A 20,594-nucleotide genomic window follows, 5' to 3' on the forward strand; every position below is an offset into this window, starting at 1 on the left:
TAAAACAATAAAAGTAAACAAACCACATTGGAAAAGGGCATGCAAACTTACAGTTGTTGTGTAAGCAGCTTCTGGATCGTCTTCCAGCACTCGGGAGAGACCAAAATCAGAAACTTTGCATACTAAGTTGCTGTTAACCAATATATTCCGAGCTGCTAGGTCCCGATGAACATAACCCATATCAGAAAGATACTTCATGCCGGACGCAATGCCTCGGAGCATACCGACCAACTGGATGACTGTGAAGTGGCCATCATGTTTCTGCAAGAGAATTGCAACTGTTTAGTGGTTTATTTTAATGCAGTGTGTGTGTGTGTGTGTGTGTGTGTGTGTATTGACTAAGTCACAAATTTATTTTACTGGATCCAGCGAAGTCAAGCCTCAAGTTTGCGGACCATTGACTATGTTCATGAAGAAATGTAAGAATTTGGCATTTAAAAGAAAGGGAAAATTGAGCTAGAAGTGATGAAGGAGAACTAAACAAAGGACAGAACAAAGCCAACCAAATTGACTTCCAGAAATAACTACCTCAAAAACTTTAGGTAACAGGAGGGAACCAAAGTCAAATGAAGTAGGAGAAAAGGCTACCGAGAAAATAGAAGCTACCTTCCATTGCTGTGAGCTTTGGAGCAGCCATACAGGTGGGCAGAAGGGCAGGAAACCTGGGACTGGCTGAAACCTGTGTGGTAACTGAAAAGCTGTGAAAGTGGGAGTCAGGCCAGGTTACTCAGGAAAAAGAAAACGTGATGTCATAAACAACAAACAAGTTTAGGAAAGTTGCATAAGAAAGAAAAAAACCGCAAGCAAACAGAAAATAATCAGAATTTCCCAATTTTTCATTATACAGGACAAATTGAAAAAAAGTTGTTGGCAATTGACTGAAAATGAGACTATTTTCACTCCTGGTTGGGAGAATTAGATAGAATCATGTGTATAATAAGCCAGATAAAGTATTGGCACATAGTAGTCAATCCCATCTAATTTTCTCTGTCTTGATTTTAAAATAATGTATTTTTTTAAAGAGTAAAAAAATCCAATTATTATTCATACAAGATGTAAGAACCCAAAAGATCAGATACAAATAGAACCCTTGAAATGAAAGGAAATAAACATGAAAATATTTTAAGTTTGAAAAAGAATGCATATTGTTTTACTTAGTTATTTGGAGATTATTGTCTTTCTTGGAGTTACAGACAAACATAAAAAGTTCTCATGTTGTCTTATATATCAGGCAACATTTATTATGAAAGATGTTAAAAATGAGTATCTAGTAAGAGACTCTAGAGCTCTATGACCTTACGCTGTAGAGTAAGAGCACAAGGAGTACCTTAAAAATTTTCCAAGTTAAAGCAGTTTTCATGGATACCTGATTTAAAACCAGCACAGAGATTATCTGACGGTATCTGTCATAGTGACACAGTCTCCTACACAATGATGATTCATTGGTTATTTAAGTGAATAAGCTTATACTACAAATGAAATAAACTTTGTCTTACTATATCAACTTATCTCCCTCATAGCCCTTTGCTAATATCTCCCAACTCAAGTGCAGAGCAGGGAAAAATACCCTCTCTTAAAAGAAACACTCTTACAGCAAGAGTATCCATTTAAGCAGGCTCTTCTGTATAATTAATGTATGAAAGATAACCTAGCAAAGAAAATCTCTGGTGTTATTAGCTCTTTATGTTTCTAATTCATCTTCTTAGACAGTATACTATTAGAAGAAATCTGCCTCTTCTATCATGTACCCTACCTCCCTCTCCTCTACTAGGAATATCGAAACCAAGTAGGATTGAAAGCATATATTCTTTCGGCTTAGAAAATATTACAGTAAATGTAAAATGGTGACTCTTTCATATTTAAAAAGGTGACTTTTAATCATTTATCTACTTAAAAATGAAATTGCCTCATATCACAGTTCTTGTCATGCAGAATTTCCAAGTAGTTGGAAATGTTAATGGACCACCTGAAAACTAAAGAATGTTTCAGTTTCCTTATCTGTACAATGGGAATAGAGTAACCTAACTCAGAGTTGTAGGAAGAATCACATAAAAAATACAGAGAGCAGCTCCTGGCTTACTTTAATAAGTTATTATTTAATAAACATTGTTATTATTATTGCATCTCATTTTTATAATTCTAACATCAGTCAGAAAACTCTCCTCTCGATTTCCTGGAAAATAAATAGTTATCATAAGCTCCTACATGTAAACAGAAGTAGCTACTTAAGACCAGGTTGAAATTTAATTTCCTATCCATTCTGAGGGTGGCACAAAACATCAAATTATTTTTTAACAACTTTGTTGAGATATAATTTACATATTGTACAATTTACCTTTTTAAAATATACAATTCAATTGTTTTTAGTGTATTCACAGAATTGTGCAACCATCACCAAAATCAATTTTACAACTTTTTAATTACCCCCAAAAGAAACCCCATACTCACTTCCCCCAACTCCCTTACCACCCTAGGAAAACACTAATCTACTTTCTCTCTGTATAGATTTGCCTATTCTGGATATTTCTTATAAATGGAGTCATACAATATGTGTGTGGTCTTTTGTGACGGTCTTCTTTTATCTAGTGTAATGTTTTCAAGTTTTATCCACATTGTAGCATGTATCAGTGCTTTATGCTTTTTATTGTTGAATAATGTTCTATTCCTTTTGTTTATTTGTTCATCAGTTGATAGATATTTGAGCTACTTTCACTTTTTGGCTGTTATGGAAGTTTTTAAAAAAATTAATTCTTTTAAATATTCTTAGCACAACATTTGAAGAGACTTGGATTAATTGCTTTCATATCAACCACATGGCAATCAGGGTTCTAATAATGATAAGTAGTATCATTTAAAAAATGAGATTTTGGTGTATGAAAAGAATCTAAATTACTTTCTCCATGTTCTCTCATGGGATTATACAATGTAGTATTTTTATTTCCAATTCACTTGGCCAAGACTTTCAGGGGTCCATCAGGTCAACACTATTTTCATGATAGCACTAAGACATATATCTGTCTTTTTTCACTAGGTTGATATTTGCACTAATGGTAAAAAGATATGATGGGTAAAACTTCAGGAGCCTTAACCTGGATCAAGGCAGTACCACCAAACCAAACTGTACTAGTATTCTCATATTCTCTGCCATGAGCATTGATAGGAAAAAAAAAAAAAAAAAAGACTAGTTTCTCTTAAGAATGTCCTCAAGGAAGTAGTAAAATTTATTAATTTCATTAAATATTGATCCTTAATTATACACTCTGGATCAACACCTGTGAGGAAGAGAAGAAAGCAGGATTGGGCTGCAGGAGAAGTTAAAGTGCGAGTGTGTTCATAAGAAAGTTATTCATTCTGCGGGATGTGCTGGATCTTGGATAAACCTACAGAGTTAGCCCAAATTGAGAAAAAAGGGCTCCAGAATTCCAGAAGCTACAGGAATAAGGGAGTTGATCCTGAGAGATCTCTGCAATCAAACTCCTGCATGCAAATCTCCTTTTTATAATCTGTTCCCCAGGGATCCCGAATTGTGACTATATATCTCTCTATCTACCCACCCATCTACTGTTTATAAAATGTAGGTTTGGTGAAAGAGAAACTCCAAAAATGGTTCTATATTCCTTTGGGGATGCATATTTTAATTGATGTCACATTTTTATAGGGGAAAAAAATGGCTAACATTCAATCAAAGCTACAAACCAGTCACAGTCTAAGCTCTTTACAGGTATAATCCTGATAACTGTATAAGTATAGTTATTACCTCCACCTTGTAGATGGTCAAACTGATGTACAAAGAGATTTAATAACCTAATAAATGGTGAAGTTAGGATTTGAACCCAGGCAATGTAATTCCAGAGCCTGTATTCTATTGGAGTTTTTGGAAAAAAAAGCTGGCCTAAACTTCACCTCAGTCTGGGCTAGTTTGGGCAGCATAATTTGGCATAATAAAGCCAGGTCCAAAAGACCTCTGAGACCATTAAACAAAAACAAACAAACAAGAACACTCCAGATAAACCAACAAATGAGGGTCCATTTATCTACGTCTGGCTGAGAGGAATAGCCCCATTTATTCATATGTGAAGTATGGCACAAATCTATTTTTCTACAAATGATGCAACTCTCTTCTTTGAACAAAATCTATATTCTTTTTTCTAGTCCTTGTCAATATAGCCTGTTCAAGTTTGGTTTAGGAAATACTGGTTTCCTTGAATATGGTGGAATGTTAATAAATGGTGACTGAATTAAATAAACTTTGATACTATCTTGTAGAACTCTGTTTGCTATTGCTATATTATTCCTATTGTCTTGCATAAAATAGACTGCTTTGTTTTCTTAAGGCAGGACATGGGTTTTATCCCTTTTGTGCAGCATTCACTATACTGCCATGCATTATGTCAGCACTCGATAAATATTAATTCAAATGGAATTGAATTGTTTATGAGAGGAGGAGAAAAATGTGAGGGTACTGAGATTTAATATCTCTGGGCTTCCTCTTGGAGATTAATCAAAAAGAAACTATGAATTTTTTTATGACATATGGTTTCTTCCCAGAAAGGCAGACTCAAATGAAAAAGAGTGAATGTGGCATATTTACACACTGCATCTCAGAGCTTAGTAGCTAGGATTCAGTTTGTCTTCATCCTTCTTTGCTCTCTCGGCCTGACTGCTGAGAGACGTGGAGTTTACCCTCTAACTGACAGAAAGGGCGAGCCTGATTGGAAGGGGTTTGGAAAAGCTATACATAATAATGCCTGCTATTTCTGAAGGCTGCAGAGCTCCATCAGACCCTAGAGCACAGCATCCACCAGATCTGAGCAGTCACTGGCATGTCATACTGTCTGTGCAGTAACACAAGCTCTTTATGGCAATTTTAAGCATCTCAGCACCTGTTCATCCTAGGCTGAGCTCAAGTACTTAGCCTCAGCTTAGGACAACTGTAACATTTGGATGCTCTACTGTCCTGAAGCCATCTCATTATTGTCTAACAAGGTTTTTTTTTTTTTTTTTGAATGTATTCAAATCCTATGAAAACACAAATTCTACACTTAAAACTCTTCAATTGTCTTCAATGACAGAATAAAATGCAGTGTCTTCAGCATGAATACTAAGACCTGATCCTTGCTTATAGGAGTATCTCATATTTAGTCTCATATTCTTCTTCTGCTTCAAAATTTTTTGTGTTCAGTTCATTCCTACAACATATTATTTTACGTCTAATGTGCTTTGTTTATGCAGTACCCTCTTCCAGGAATGTCATCTCAGTTTTTGTCACCTGAGTTTTCCATGACATGTATCATCTCTTCTAGGAGACTTGCTGAATCCTCAAGTTCATTTTTTCAAACAACATTCATTGATATCTACTATGGGCCAGTTATTGCTCGAGTTGCTAGAGGTCAGCCTGGGAAGCAAAACAGAGAGGTGCCTGCTGCAGTTGCACCTATACTTAATTGGAGGCAGGGAGACAGAAAATTAATTGGTAAAACATAAATGAGATAATGTTAAATAACGATAAACTATACAATAAGTAAAATGGAGTGATATGAAAGAAAGTGACACAATGGAGCCTATGAATAGTTCCCAGCATGTGCAAATGACTTATGCTAGGAATGAGTTTGGCATGCTTGAGAAATGAAGGCCGGTGAGTCTGGAGCTTGTTGAGTGAGAGGAAGAATAAGAGGGATACTGGAGAGATAGGCAGAGGCAAAATTAAGTAGGTCCTTGTAAGTCATTATAAAGACTTTGGAATCTATTCTAAATGTAACTAGATGTTAGAGAAGAATTTTAATTGGGGAGTGATGTGCCCTGATTTGTGTATGAAGAATGGAAACAGAAAAATCAGTTTGGAAGCTATTAGAGTAATACAAGAGAGAGATACTGGTGGCTTGAACCAGGATTGAGATCTATTTTAGAGGCATAGTCAGCAGGACCTGTGATTGATTGGAAGGAGGGGAGGACTGGTCAGGAAAGTGGAGGAATAAAGTTGGACCAAGTTTCCCTTTATTGCTCTCAAAGCACCCTGTTTACACCAGCATTGGCTAACACTCTATGTGTACTCATATTTGTCTGTTTCTTCTACTGGCTTGAAGATAATCTCATCTAGGACAGTAGATATTCCTTGTCTTGTTCATCCTTGTAATCCCAGGGCCTAACAAAGCCTGGCACATAGTAGCTATTCAATAGATATTCACTGGATTGAACTGAAGTGAGTTCATCAATTTTTTTCTTAAAGGATCAAAGCTCTTCAAATTTTTACTAAGCAGTAAGATATTTTCTTGTTTTTCATGGAAAGTCAGATTTGCTATAGGAAAGTCTCTGAGAAGATTATGAATGAACAAGAAGCATTGAAGTATTGAATATACTTGCAGCCACCTCCATTTCTGAGGGCAAGACTCTTTGATTATGACTACCAGATTCTTACATGATTGTTGCAGAGTGAGGAAAAGGGGCTAAATACCTTATATGGATTTCTGCTATATTTCTTTCTAGGTCTTCACTAAAGAATTATAGTGATGTTGAGCCTACCACCCTAATAGCCTTAGAGAGTATCAAAGACATGTGGGCCATAATATAAATCACTTTCCCCCAGCTTTCTTGTTGAAAAATGTGCAATACTCTTCATATAAAGCAGATAATCCTAGTGATTCAGTGTCCTAAAAAGGATAAATATGAGTGATACACAACACTACACCCAGTAGATGATAAGCTGCTATTCCTTGAGTAGAGTTAATAAAAATTGCACATAACTCATTCAACAGACATTTACAGAGAATCCAATTCACAATGCAGTGCCTTGGTTACCTACAATAAATAAATCAGCTTCCAAAGACTCCTCACAAATTTGATGTAATGAACACTATTGGATAATGATAGTGCAGGCTCTAAACTGAAGTAATGAAAGTTTGGTTCTTATGTATGTTGAAAGATTTTTTTGGTTCATTAATCACTAGCTATAAGAAATGGCACCTGCCTGTAAAAACAGAATGACAAAAATAGAAGACTTGTAATATTACTTCCAAACCTCTGACATGAGCTGTAAAATGGCTATACAGGAAATGGTTTACAAAAGACAGAAGTATACAAACAGTGGATACTATAAGCTTCTTGTCCTCTTGCTTCTGTGTTGCTAGAGGCCATTCTGAAAATCCTAAAGACTCCACCCCAAAATTCCTGTAACTCATAAACGAATTCCGTAACATTGCAGGATACAAAGTCAATTTACCAAAATCAGTAGCATTTTTATACACCAACAACAAACTAGCAGAAACAGAAATAAAAAAGGAAGCCCATTTAAAATAGCCATCAAAAAAATAAAAGACCTAGGAATTAATTTAACCAAAGAAGTAAAAGATCTCTACAAGGAGAACTACAAAACACTAGCAAAAGAAATTAAAGAGAACATCAAAAGATGGAAAGGCCTTCCATGTTCATGGATTGGAAGTATTAATGTTGTGAAAATGTCCATACTACACAAAGCAATCTACAAATTCAATGTAGTCCCCATCAAAATATCAATGATATTCTTCATAGAAATAGAAAAATCAATCCTAACATTCATATGGAACAACAAAGCAATCCTGAACAACAACAACAACAACAAAAAAGCCAGAAGCATTACACCACCTGATTTCAATTTATACTACAATGATGGTAACCAAAACAACATGGCACTGACATAAAAATAGACACGTGGACCAACGGAACAGAGTAGAGAACTCAGAAATCAATCCATGTACTTACAGCCAACTGATCTTTGACAAAGGCACCAACATACATTGGGGAAAGGAAAGTATCTTCAATAAATGGTGTTTGGAAAACTGGATGTCTATATGTAGAAGAATGAAACTTGACCTGTACTTCTTGCCATATACCAAAATCAACTCAAAATTGATTAAAGACTTAAATATAAGACCTGAAACTATAAAACTGGAAGAAAACATAGGGCATACACTTCAGGATGTAGGACTGGGGAAAACTTTATGAATAAGACATTAGAAGCACAGGCAGCAAAAGAAAAAACAACCAAATCAGATTATATCAAACTAAAAAGCTTCTGCACAGCAAGAGAAATGATTAACAGAGCAAAAAAACAACTTTCAGAGTGGGAGAAAATATTTGCAATCTATGCATAAGACAAGGTATTAATATCCAGAATACGCAAGGAACTCAGAGAACAAATAATCCAATTAAAAAATGGGCAAAGAAGATGAATAGAAGAAGACATGCAAATGGCCAATGGGTACATGAAAAATGCTCAACATCACTAATCATCAGGTAAATTTAAATCAAAACTACATTGAGATACCATCTCACCCCAGTTAGACTTGCTATTATCAAAAAGACAGAGAATAACAAATTCTGGCAAGGATGTGGATAAAGGGGGACCCTCCTTCACTGTTGGTGGGACTGTATTAGTGCAGCCATTGTGGAGAACAGTATGGAGGTTTCTAAAACAAATACATGTAGAACTGCCATATGATCCAGTAATCATCCCACTATTGGGTATACCCAAAGGAATAGAAATCATCATATTGAAGGTTTACCAGCACTCCCAAGTTTACTGCAGCTCTGTTTACAATAGCCAAGATATGAAATCCTCCTAAATGTCCATCTACAGACAACTGGATAAGGACAATAGGGTATGTGTACAGAATGGAATACTACTCTGCCATAAAAAAAAAATGAAATTCTGCCATTTGCAGCAGCACGGATGGGCTTGGAGAAAATTCTAAATGAAATAATCCAGACACAGAAAGAGGAATACTGCACGTCCTCAGTCATCATAAATGGGAGCTAAAAGAAAAAAAAAAAAAAAAGTAAGAAAGAAAGAAACAATTATAATAATACGTTGAATATTCAGAAGGAGAGAACAGAACTGTGTGGTTACTAGAGGTAGAAAAGGGGGAGGGGAAGGGTATATGGTAAGAAATGGCTTAATAGACTCAAAACAACTAGTTAGGAAAAATAAGTTCTACTGATGTACAGTCGAGCTAGGCGCTATAATTAACATTAATATACTGCATGTTACTTCAAATGACTAGAAGAGAGATCAAATGTCCCCAACACAGAGAAATGATTATGTATTGTAATGATGAATATGCTAATTATCCTGATGACCATCACACATTGTTCACAGGGATTGATATTCAACTCTGTATCACTCAAATGTGTATAGTCAATTATGTTTCAATTAAAAAAAACAAAGAAACACATATGGATTCATAAGAGGCAAAAGATAAGCTTCTGTGAAGAGCCACAACAAGAAAGAGGAGCTGACCTCTGGGTTCCTCATTGTCCCTTTGTCCAAAAATATCCTGACCTCAACAGTCCACATGCTTTCATCTTTTTGTTTTGCTACCTGAAATTTCACTATTAACATTGTATTTGGGTTCACAAATCCATGTAAAACATGCAAAATCACCTGGAGAAATTAGACTAGGATCTGTGAGTCACATGCTAGTATGAAATTGTCTAACCTTATATCCAGCAAACATCTGTCCCAGTAAGAGAATGGAGCTTAGATTAGCGTGGGGTGAGGGTCAAGGTTGCAGGTGACTTTGTTAGGTAGAAAAGGCCTAACCTGGGGGTAACAGGGGGTAGGGAAGATGTGTTACCACATGGGATTTGTGATGGTAGAAGTTGGATATTTGAGAACCTGGGAAGAGGACATAAAGAAAGGGGTAGATGACACAGAGAAATGGGCTTTAAAATTTTTTTTGCCTGGGCAAGTCATGTAAAGAGGAGGAAAACACACTTTTCCCATTTTTGAAGGAAACTCCCAGCCCTCTTCCCTATTGGAAGTTATAGTCTTTAGCTGTAGTCTGAGTCAAAAAGCTTTTGTGGGTCTGCCTAGGGACTTAAGCAATATCTTTAAAATAAATCTTTATGGGAAAATGCACTCTGAGTTCTGAACAATTGATTTATAAATGACTTTGCAGAAAACAGTCCTTGGAGGATTACTTTTATAACTTAAGCTTAAAGTTAAAATTAGGTTTTACATGTTTCTAAATCAGAAAGTTGACTAGAATATGACTTTCCAAAATGCTCTTGAATTTGAAAAAGAAATGGCTAGGATTATTTACAGATCTGAAAAGACCAAATCACTCTTGTTTTAAAATAGCCATTGAATAAATAAAGTCAGTATCTCCTTTTTACTAAAAACCGTCTTTGTTCTTGCGGTCTCCCCAGTTGAAAATCTTGTTATAATTTCCTCAAAGTTTTTCTCTTGTAATCATCATGGATTTTGAACTTAAGCTAGGCAGAGTTACATTTCTAGTTACAGACGAGAGAGGCCACCAAGCGTAGAATAAAAAATTTCGATCATAAGGAAACTAAAAATGTCATTTCTAATATACCTAAAAAATTAGAAAGAAGAGAAGTAGATACATAGCTGTGAAACATGGCAGGTGGCTTTCAGAGTTACATTTTAACAGCTTAAAATAAATCTAAATATAATATAGATTTAGCTTACAAAAAAGTGCGAAAGGGGTTGAGGGTTAGGAAGAAATTGGTTAATGGACACAAGGAATGATTACGTTTCATAGTGATAAACATTCTAATTATTTTTGATCATCACACATTTTATACAGGTACTGATATTCAACTCTGTACCCCACAAATGTGTATAATCAATTATGTTTTAATAAAAAACGAAAACAAAAACAACAACAAGAAAACCTTAATATTGAATTTGCTTTTTTTTTTCTTTTTGCTTAGGTTTTTATGAAGGTAATCTATACTAGCTACTGTGTTATGCATTAATATAAGGTAGAGAAAATTTAAAGTTGTATTGGATGGCATTTTGGGCAGGGTGTCAGACTGCCATCATCTTTTTTATTTTAAAGAAAATGTAATTTTATTAACATTATTTTTTTTACATTCTAGGATGCTGTTGCAGAGCAGTTGGGAGGAAGGAGGAGAGGGGAAATGGTAAGGAAATGTGATGGAAAAAGGAGGAAGGGGGAGGGGTAGGATTGAGGCTAGTGGCACCCCACTTATTCCCTCAGGGGAGACTGGGGGGCTTCCAGTGGTGGCTTGGTCATTGCCAGGCTGGGTACAGATGTTAGGGGGTGTGGCAAAAGCCCTTGCCCCCTACCACCTGCTTAGGAACTTGGGGCCCTTCTTGCTGCAGTTTGGTGGTCATCGCTGGGCTGGTTGCACGTGTTGGGAAGGAGTGACTGAGGCCTTCAGCCCCCCATCACCCAAGCTCAGAAGAGCCTGGGGTGCTTCCTGTGGCAGCTTGGTGGTCATCACTGGGCTGGCTGCACATGTCGGGGGGAATGGCTGAGGCCCTTGGCCCCCCACTGCCACAGCTTGGGAGAGCCTGGGGCACTTCCTGTGTTGGCTTAGTGGTCACCACTGGGCTGGTTTCAGGTGTCAGGGGGTGTGGCTGAGGCCTGAGGTCCACCACCACCCCAGCTCTGAAGAGCCCGGAGTGCTTCCTGTGGTGGCTCAGTGGTTGTCGCTGAGCTAGAGTGCCATCATCTTGATGAAGCATCATGAAAGTGTATTAGAGTTACTCAGCGAAATTTTTTACTCAATTTATCTGTTAGTGTCTGCACATATATCTTGTAAAATTTCTCTAGGATAGTGATTCTGGTTTTCAGGCATGGTTGAAAACCACAAGATTCGGGTTTAATATTCAGTTCTGTAGACACAAAATCTCCTGTACGGACAACCATGGGGATAGGGATGACCATAGAGGAGTTCAGGAAAATGCATGGAATTTCTCTCTATAGCAGTATAACTATAAATTACATATCAATTAAAAAATCAATGTAATGTCTTGTGTGCAAGAGGAAAATTATAAAATACAATTTCATCGTACCAGGTAATACAAATGACACTACATATTATGGTACTAAAATGTTTAAAGAGATAAATTCAGGCTATTGGATGTTGATACTCTTAACTCCTAATTTAAAAATAAAAGTTCAGCCATCCACATGCTTGGTTCTAAGCACATCATGCTTTCATACATTTGGATGTTTAGTATCTCATTGTTTTTAGAATAGTATTTGGTGTTAAATTGACACAGGTGTAAATAATAACATTGTTTGCATGGTTTTACATATTTTTCTCTTAAAAATAAGATTAAGATGTGATTCAACTATAATTTTTATGGTTTAAAAACACTTATTGATGTGTAAATGAAATTTTATTTTATTTTTTCATTGTGAAATATAAAAAGAATGTGATGCAGATTATTTTTACTCTTATACCTTGGCACAAATATAACCTCACATACACAATTTACAAGAAAAGTGTGCTAATAAAATACAGCTCTTATTATTAATAAATATCTAGCATAAGGTAAAATGCCATCTTTACTGGATTTATAATTTAAGTGCATAAATATTTAAAAAATCCTTTTAATTTTTTAAATTAATATTTGCTTTGCATTTGTTCGAGGAAACTCTTCAAATGATTCATATTGCTTTTGAAATGCTGATACACACTTATATGTATTATTTAAATATTCATATTCCTGAGGTACATCTAGATTTTTTAAATGGTGAAAATTAAAACTATTTTTAGCCACCTGAAGAAACAGACTAAGAAATAACAGAAAAACAATTTTGAAGCTCTTAGTGACATCTTCTGAAATGTAATAATAATATTAGATGGCATTATGGATACCTCATTATGTGTCCTACACTGTTCTAAGAGTTTTATGTCTATTAGCGATTTAATACTATAATACAGAAACCTTAGGAAGCAGTTATTATCTATTACTTACCTTATTTTGTAAAGGAGAGTTGTGCTTGAATCTTCTCTTTCTTTTACAGACTTTGTCTAATCCACCAACAAATCCTATTAGCTCTACTTTCAAAATACACCACAAAATCTGACCATTTCCCATCAACTCCACTGCAACTATCCTTGTCTGAGCTACCATCATCTCTTAGCTGGTTTATTGAAAAAGCCTCCTAATTTCCCTGCATCCACTTGTGCCTCACTATAGTATCTTCTCAATATACAACCAGAGTGATTTTTAAAAAAATATAGTTAGATCAACATGTTGTGCCTCTATCCCAAACCTTACAAAGCCTTCCCACATTCCCTAAGAAAAGTCAAAATCATTACAATGACTTACAAGGCCCCACTTTAGTGGTTTTCTTACTTGGGTGCGCACTGGACTCAACTGCTGGAACTTTCGACAAGTTTCAGTGCATGTGTCCCATCCCAAGAGATTCTAATTTAATTGGTCTGGGATAAAGCCTGGAAATTGAGATTGTTAAAAGGTCTTCAGATTAAATGATTATAATGTGCAGCCAAAGTTGAGAAACATTGCTGTCCAATACATGTGCCCCTTTTTGTCTCCATCAACTCTCTGACTTTACCTTCTACCACCCCTTCCCGTATACACTCTACTCTATACATAATGATGGATGGCTATATATTTTACTATCCTAACTGCAGAGTAAAAGGGTCATGCTTAATAATTATCAAGAGACAACAGGAATAAATTGGCACTGTCTCAGGAAAAACAGGTATATAGTCATTGGACATAAAGACTTATTTGCAGTTCTATAGGAAAAAATGCTCCCACCTCAGGGTGTTGGCACTTGCTATTTCCTTTTCCAAGGTATTTTCCCCCAGGTATCCACTTGTTTGCCTCCCCCCCCCAACCTTATTCTGATCTTTACTCAAATTCTACTTTTCAGTGAGACCTTCCCTGTCTACTCAATTTAATACCAAAACTCATTCTCACTTCCACCTCCACTTCTCCTGCTTTATTTTTCTCCACAGCAATAACACCATCGGATGTACCATATATTTCACTGAATTCTTTATTTCTCTTCCCACTAGATTTTTTCTGTTTTGTTCACTTCTATATTCCATATTCCTGAACAGTATCTGGCCTATTGTAGTCTGTCAATACATAATTGTGCAAAAAATAAATGAATAATTTATCAGCTGTTTGACACTGGGCAATTAACCTAATTTGCTTTGCGTCAGTTCCTCACTGGTAAAATGGGGATAATAGTAATACCTACTTTATAGTGGTGTAGTAAGCAATAGGTGACAATGCATGGAATTGCAATAATGCCTGATTTATAGAAAGCACACATAAATGTGGTTACATTAGTTACACTGGTTAATTAAATATATTAATCTTCATTTTTACATTAGCCATTGACTCCCATGTGGACACCTAGAAATTGTCATCTCGGAAACTGCTTCACTTCAAAAATCTTAAACTTCAATTTAGTGTTGTGTTGGTAAACCTGCTCTCTGGAGAAAAATAAAACAAAAATCCCTGGTTTGGCTAATTAGTATTTGTTAATTTCTGTGGTATAAATACTTTGACCAAGGCAAATTTCAAGCTACTGAAAGTTTCTCACAAATTTTCTGACTATTTGATAATAATCTCTTGCAAACTGGTATTGATTTGGCTCTAGAACACCACGGTCAATACCCTATTTTCTGGCCACATTCTTCTTTTCCTGCAGCTCTCCTACCATCATACAAAACTATACTTCCTCTTTTACCCAATAAAGACATCTGGCCCATAAAATTCTATTTATTTCTAGTGTATCAGCCTCTTTATTTCCTTCTTTATCCTGCATGGACTCATTGGTTGCTTGCCTGAAAGATCCTTTTACTACCACCCTGAATTCCCTTTTAGCCTCCTTGCTTTTCTGTTGTATGTTCTCTACAAATCATAGCCTGTATTATTTTCACTGTTACATTTGGGGAGTTGAGTGTTTGTGTAGAAATTCACACAAGCATGCACAACACTGCTATAACATATTTATTTTCTCCAGCATCAACCAAATGTTCCGCATGTTAAGTTAATTTATTTTCACTGGGACCAAAGATGAGGACTCACAGGTTTGGGGGAAAGAGTGCATCTAACTAATACAAATAATTGGCCAGTAGGTCAGTAAATCCTCTCCCTGACCACTTATGTTGAATACTATGAAAAACCTTGGTAAAGATGTTAGCTGGTTACTATTGCTGCGGCCCTGAAAAAACTGTTACTGGAGTAGAACATTGGTGGCCCACCTTTTTAATAATCAGCTACTCTTCTTTTCAAATTCAGCAGTTATTTCAAACATCCACATCAAATGAGGTTTGTCCTCAAACTTCACATAAACTCTCCCCCTACTTTGTATAGAAATGCACAGTATTAGGTATCATTTCCTTCAATTCATGCTTATTCCTCATAAACCTATCTAGATCCACGACACAGTCCTTCCAGTCTTGGATGATGTGGAGGCTTCTGCTGTCCAAAGTCAATTTTCTATCAGGGTCTTTGATTTTATAACTTCCCACTTCCTGAGATATTTTGCCTAATCAATTTATTTTTTTTAAGTCCCCTCCCTTCGCCTGCAGTGTATAAGTTGTCTAAATTTTCTTCTATATTAAAAAATACCCTTGATTTTAACATACAATAATTATAAACATTTATGCAACTAAGAGACCATAAAAATATATGAAGCAAAAATGGACGGAATTAAAGGGAGAAATAGACAGTTCTAGATTAATAATTGGAGACTTCATACCCCACTTTTAATAATAGATAGAACAATCAGACAGAAGATAAGTAAGGAAATAGAAGACTTGAACAACACAATAAACCAACTATGATCTGCGTATGATCTAACAGGTATACATAGTCTATCCAACAACAACAGAATACACACACATTCTTCTCAATTGTATATGCAACATTTCCCAGGATAGACCATATATTAGGCCACAAATTTAAGTCTCAACACATTTTAAAAATAAATATCAGACACAGCATCTTCTCCAGCTACAATGAGTGAAGTTAGTATTCAATAACAGAAGCAAACTGGAAAATCCACAAATTTGTGAATAATTAAATAGTACACTCTTAACAATCAATGGATCAAAGAAGAAATCACAAAGGAAATTAGAAAACACAGAGACAAATGAAAATGATCATATAATACACCAAACTTATAGGACACTGCAAATGCAGTGAAATTTATAGTTGTAAATGCTAACATTAAAAAGGAAGAAAGATCTCAAATCAATAACCTGGCTTTACAACTTAAGGAGCAAGAAAAAGAACAAACTAAGCACAAAGCTAGCAGAAAGAAGGAAATAATAAAAATTAGGGCATGAATAAATGAAATAGAGAATATAAAAACAATAGAGAAAATCAATAAAACCAAAAAGTTGGCTCTGAAAATATGGACAAAATTGACAAACCTGTAGCTATACTGAAAAATTAAAAAATAAAAAGAGAAGACTTGAATTACTAAAATTAGGAATGAAAGTGAGGACATTACTACTGATTTTATAGAATAAAAAGGATTATGAGAGTACTATGGACAATTTTATGTGAACAACTGGATAACATAGATAAAACAGAAAAACTTCTAGAAACACAAAACCTAACAAGACTAAATTATAAGAAATAAAAAAATATGAATAGACTTATAACTAGTAAGGAGATTGAATCAGTAATCAAAAATCTCTTGATAAAACAAGACCTGGACCTGATAGTTTCATTGGTGAATTCCACCAAATATTTAAAGAACTAACACCAATCCTTCTCAAACTTTTCAAAAAGTTCAGAGGAGAGTCACTTTGATTCATTATATGAGGCCCTGATGCTAAAGCTAGACAAAGACACTACAAGAAAAGAAAATTACAGACCAATATCCCTTATGAACCTTGATGCAAAAAATCATCAAGAAAATACTAGCAAACTGAATTTAGCAGCATATTAGAACAAATATTAGAATACACCATAACCAAGTAGAATTTACTTATGGAATGCAAGGATGGCTCAAATATGAAATATGCACTGCATTAACAGAATAAGGAACCCCCCCACGTAATCATCTCAATTGATGCAGAAAAAGCAGTTCACAAAATTCAACATACATTTCACAAAATTCGTGATAAAAACACTCAACAAACTAAGAAGAAAAGGAAGCTACATCAACACAATAAGAGTCATACATAAACCCCCCCCCCACAGCATATATCAGCAGTGAAAGACTGAAAGCTTTTCCTCTAAGATCAAGAACAAGGTCAATTTCACCAGTTCTATTCAACATAGTACTGGAAGTTCCAGCCAGAAATTAGGCAAGGAAAAAAAAAAAAGCATCTAAACTGGAAGAGAAAAAGTAAAATTATCTCTGTTCACTTATGATATCATCTTATGTATAGAAACTCTAAAGATTTCACATACCAAAAAAATGTTAGAACTAATAAATGAATTCAGCAATGAAGTAGTAGCTGGATACAAAGTCAGCTACAGAAATCATTTGCATTTCTATTTACTAACATTGAACAATCTGAAAAGGAAATCAAGAAAACAATTACATTTTCAATAGCATTGAAAGGAATAAAATACTTAGCAATTAATGTAACCAAAGAGATGAGAGACTAGTACAATAAAAACTACAAAACATTACTGAAAGAAATTAAAGAAGACATAAACAAATGAAAAGCCATTCCATTCTCATGTATTGGAAGACTTAACATTGTTAAGATATTAATATTACCCAAAGCAATCTATTGATTCAATGCAATCTCTATCAAAACTAACAGAATGGGAGAAAATATTTGCAAATCATATATGTGCTAAGGAACTGTATTAGTCTCTTTCTGTTGCTTATAACAAAATACTCAGAACTGGGTGATTTATAAGAAAACAAAATTTATTGCTTACAGTTTCAGAGGCTAGGAAGTCTAAAGTCCAAGGAACACAGCTGGTGAAGGTCTTGGTGGTGGTGACAGTGATGGCACAGTATCACATGTGAAAATGGCAGAGCAGAGAGAGTAGAGAGAGAAAAATAGACTCTACTCTTCTTTTAAAGCCCCCAGAACCACACCCCGACCGTCATTTTTAATCCATTCACTACTGCACGGTCTTATAATCCAATCACCTCTTCAAGGCTCCACCTTTCAATTATCATAATAGGGTTTCCCCTCCTCTTAACAGTCACAGTGGAGGCTAAGTTTTTAATACATGAAACTTGGGGGACACAATTCTACCTTCAATGAATTTTGGGGAGACATAGTTCAATTCACTATAGGTACTGATTAAAAACTGAGCAAAGGACTTGAGGAAAGACACTTCTCCAAAGAAAATATACAAATGGCCAATAAGAACATGCAAAGATGCTGAACATTACTAATCATTAGGGTAATGCAAGTCAAAACTATAGTGAAACACCATCTCGAACCTGTCAGGACAGCTATCGTAAAAATAAATAAACACTAACAAACAAAAACACCAGAAAATAACAAGTATTAGTGAAGATACGGAAAAAATAAAGAACTTATTTTCTGTTGGTAGGAATGTAAAATGATGTAGCCACTGTGGAAAAGAGTATGACAGTTCTTCAAAAAGTTAAAAGTAAAATATGATCCAGCAATACCACTTTTGGACATACACTCAAACAAATTGAAGGCAGGATGTCGAAGACATTTGTTACCCCTCTTCATAGCAGCATTCTTCACAGTAGCTAAGACATTACAGCAACCCAAGTGTCCATCGATGGACGAATGGACAAGCAAAATGTGGCATATGCTCATACACACAGTGGAATATTATTCAGCCTTAAAAAGGAAAGAGATTCTGACTAACATGGCTAACCTTTGAGGACATTATGCTAAGTGAAATGATGCAATCACAAAATGACAAATACTGTATAATTCCACTAACATGAGTACTTGGAGCAGCCAAAATCAGAGAGTCAGAAAGTAGAACTGCGGTTGCCAGGGGCTGAAGGGAAAGAGTAATGGGGAGTTAATGTTTAATGGGTACAGAGTTGAGATCCTATTGGGAAGATGAAAAGAGATCTGGAGATGAATAGTGATGATCATTGCACAGTGATATAAATGTGCTTAGTACCACTGAACTGTACACTTAAAAATGGTTAAGGTGATACATTTTATATTATGTGTACTTTATAAAAAAAAATTTGAAAAAAACCCTTGATTTTTTTTCTAGTTTACTATCATCTGATTTATCTCTTGCCATGACATCTCACTCACTTTCTCTGAAAGAAATCATCTCCACCTACTAACTCTTGCCAATCTTCCATTCTCATTTTTGCCCTGTGCAATCTGGCTTCTGCCTGGGACCAACCCACTAAAAGTGCTCTTGTTGATACCACTGAGGACCTCTTACATGCTAAATCCCATAGATGCTTTTCAGTCTCTGTCTTTAAATTTTTTTCTGATGCTCTGGACACAATTGCTTATCTGCTCCTGCCTGAAATGCTCTATTCCCTTGGGGGTTGGGACACCATATTCTTCACCCCCCCCCCCCCCAGTCCTCTCGGACCACTCATTCTTAGTTACCTTTGCAGACTCTATCCATGCTCCTCCTCAGGCTGGTATGGCACAGAGGTCCAACCTTGCTCAACTTCTTTTCTTTGTCTAAAAGTTCTTCTCAGGAAATATCATGGTTTGGGTTTAATAACCCTTTATGCTACCACTTCCCAGATCTTTAACTTTAGTCAGGATTTTTCTGCTGAGCTTCAGATTGATATTTATAATTGCTGTCTGGACATTTTCACTGGATGTTCCTTAAGTAACTGAGATGTAATATGTCCAAAATTAAACTCATCATTTTCGACCAACTACCAGTCCATCCTGTCCTTCCTCTGTATCTTCCTTTCAGTTGGTGGCACCACGTTTCACTCACTCTTCTCGTTTCTAGTCATTTGTCCCTGAGAGTATCTTCATGGTTTCCTTACTCAACCTAATCCTGCTTGCTTTTGGTCTTTATTAATTTCTCCCAGATATTTGGTTATAGATAACATCCCTTTTTGTTTGCTCATGTATCATGCTTCATGAAAAATACATTTTCTCTCATGTCAAAGAATTTGAGGTGTGAGCAGGAGGCTGCGGCATGAACACAGCACACCACTATGAACTCAAACCACTGGTATTATATTTTTGGTATACCTGAATTTTGCGATATGATAAATTCACATTCACAAATGTTATAAAATAAAGGAAGACATTTTTGTTGTTAACATAGGACATATCAAAGTTTTAAAGTATTTTATGAGTTGCTAGTTAATATTGTTACAGAAATGGAGGTCCTAAGATTTAGAGGCAGGCAGTTTCTAGGTAAGTACCACAAAAAATGCTTATGAAGTTCATATGTGTAGTTGGAGGGAGGCCATACAGGGATGGCGGTCAAGGTTACATTTAATTCACGCTGTGTATTATCTTGAAAAAGTTAGGAAACTCTGCACATCAGTGATGTCATGCCTTCTGGGCAACCAAGCTGATGTTTTGCTCAATAAGTTAGAATACAATTTCATTTTAAAATTAAAAATACACATATATTTACACACATTCCCACACCCCTTCTCTACACACACGTTTGTACACACACATAAACACATGCACCCCTACACACCCCGCTCCCTGCCAATATATATTTGGAAGAATGTCTACAAGGATCCCAAACGGTATTTTGATTTATGAATCTGCTGCAATATCATAACCAGCCAGCCACCAGCACTGGCACTAGATTGTAATCTTGTACTTAGTTGTGCTACCACTCCTTCATAATAAAATAGTAAATTGAAGTGATTTTCAAATAGCGTGGGAGACCAAAGGGAAATCTTTTCTGCCTCCAGTAA

The 20,594-nt window shown here is 35.7% G+C and overlaps 1 protein-coding gene across 1 annotated transcript in view; it reads right to left on the reverse strand.

Moving 5' to 3' along the window:
* Nucleotides 1–20,594, reverse strand: part of EPHA6 (EPH receptor A6) — an 839,959-nt gene that overhangs the window by 99,836 nt on the left and 719,529 nt on the right. Inside the window, exon 14 of the mRNA XM_063078754.1 lies at nt 52–261. Coding sequence (XP_062934824.1) covers nt 52–261 — 210 coding nt within the window. The remainder of the gene's footprint in view (nt 1–51; nt 262–20,594) is intronic.

Source organism: Cynocephalus volans, chromosome 1 (assembly GCF_027409185.1).
Source record: "Cynocephalus volans isolate mCynVol1 chromosome 1, mCynVol1.pri, whole genome shotgun sequence".
Taxonomy (NCBI): domain Eukaryota; kingdom Metazoa; phylum Chordata; class Mammalia; order Dermoptera; family Cynocephalidae; genus Cynocephalus; species Cynocephalus volans.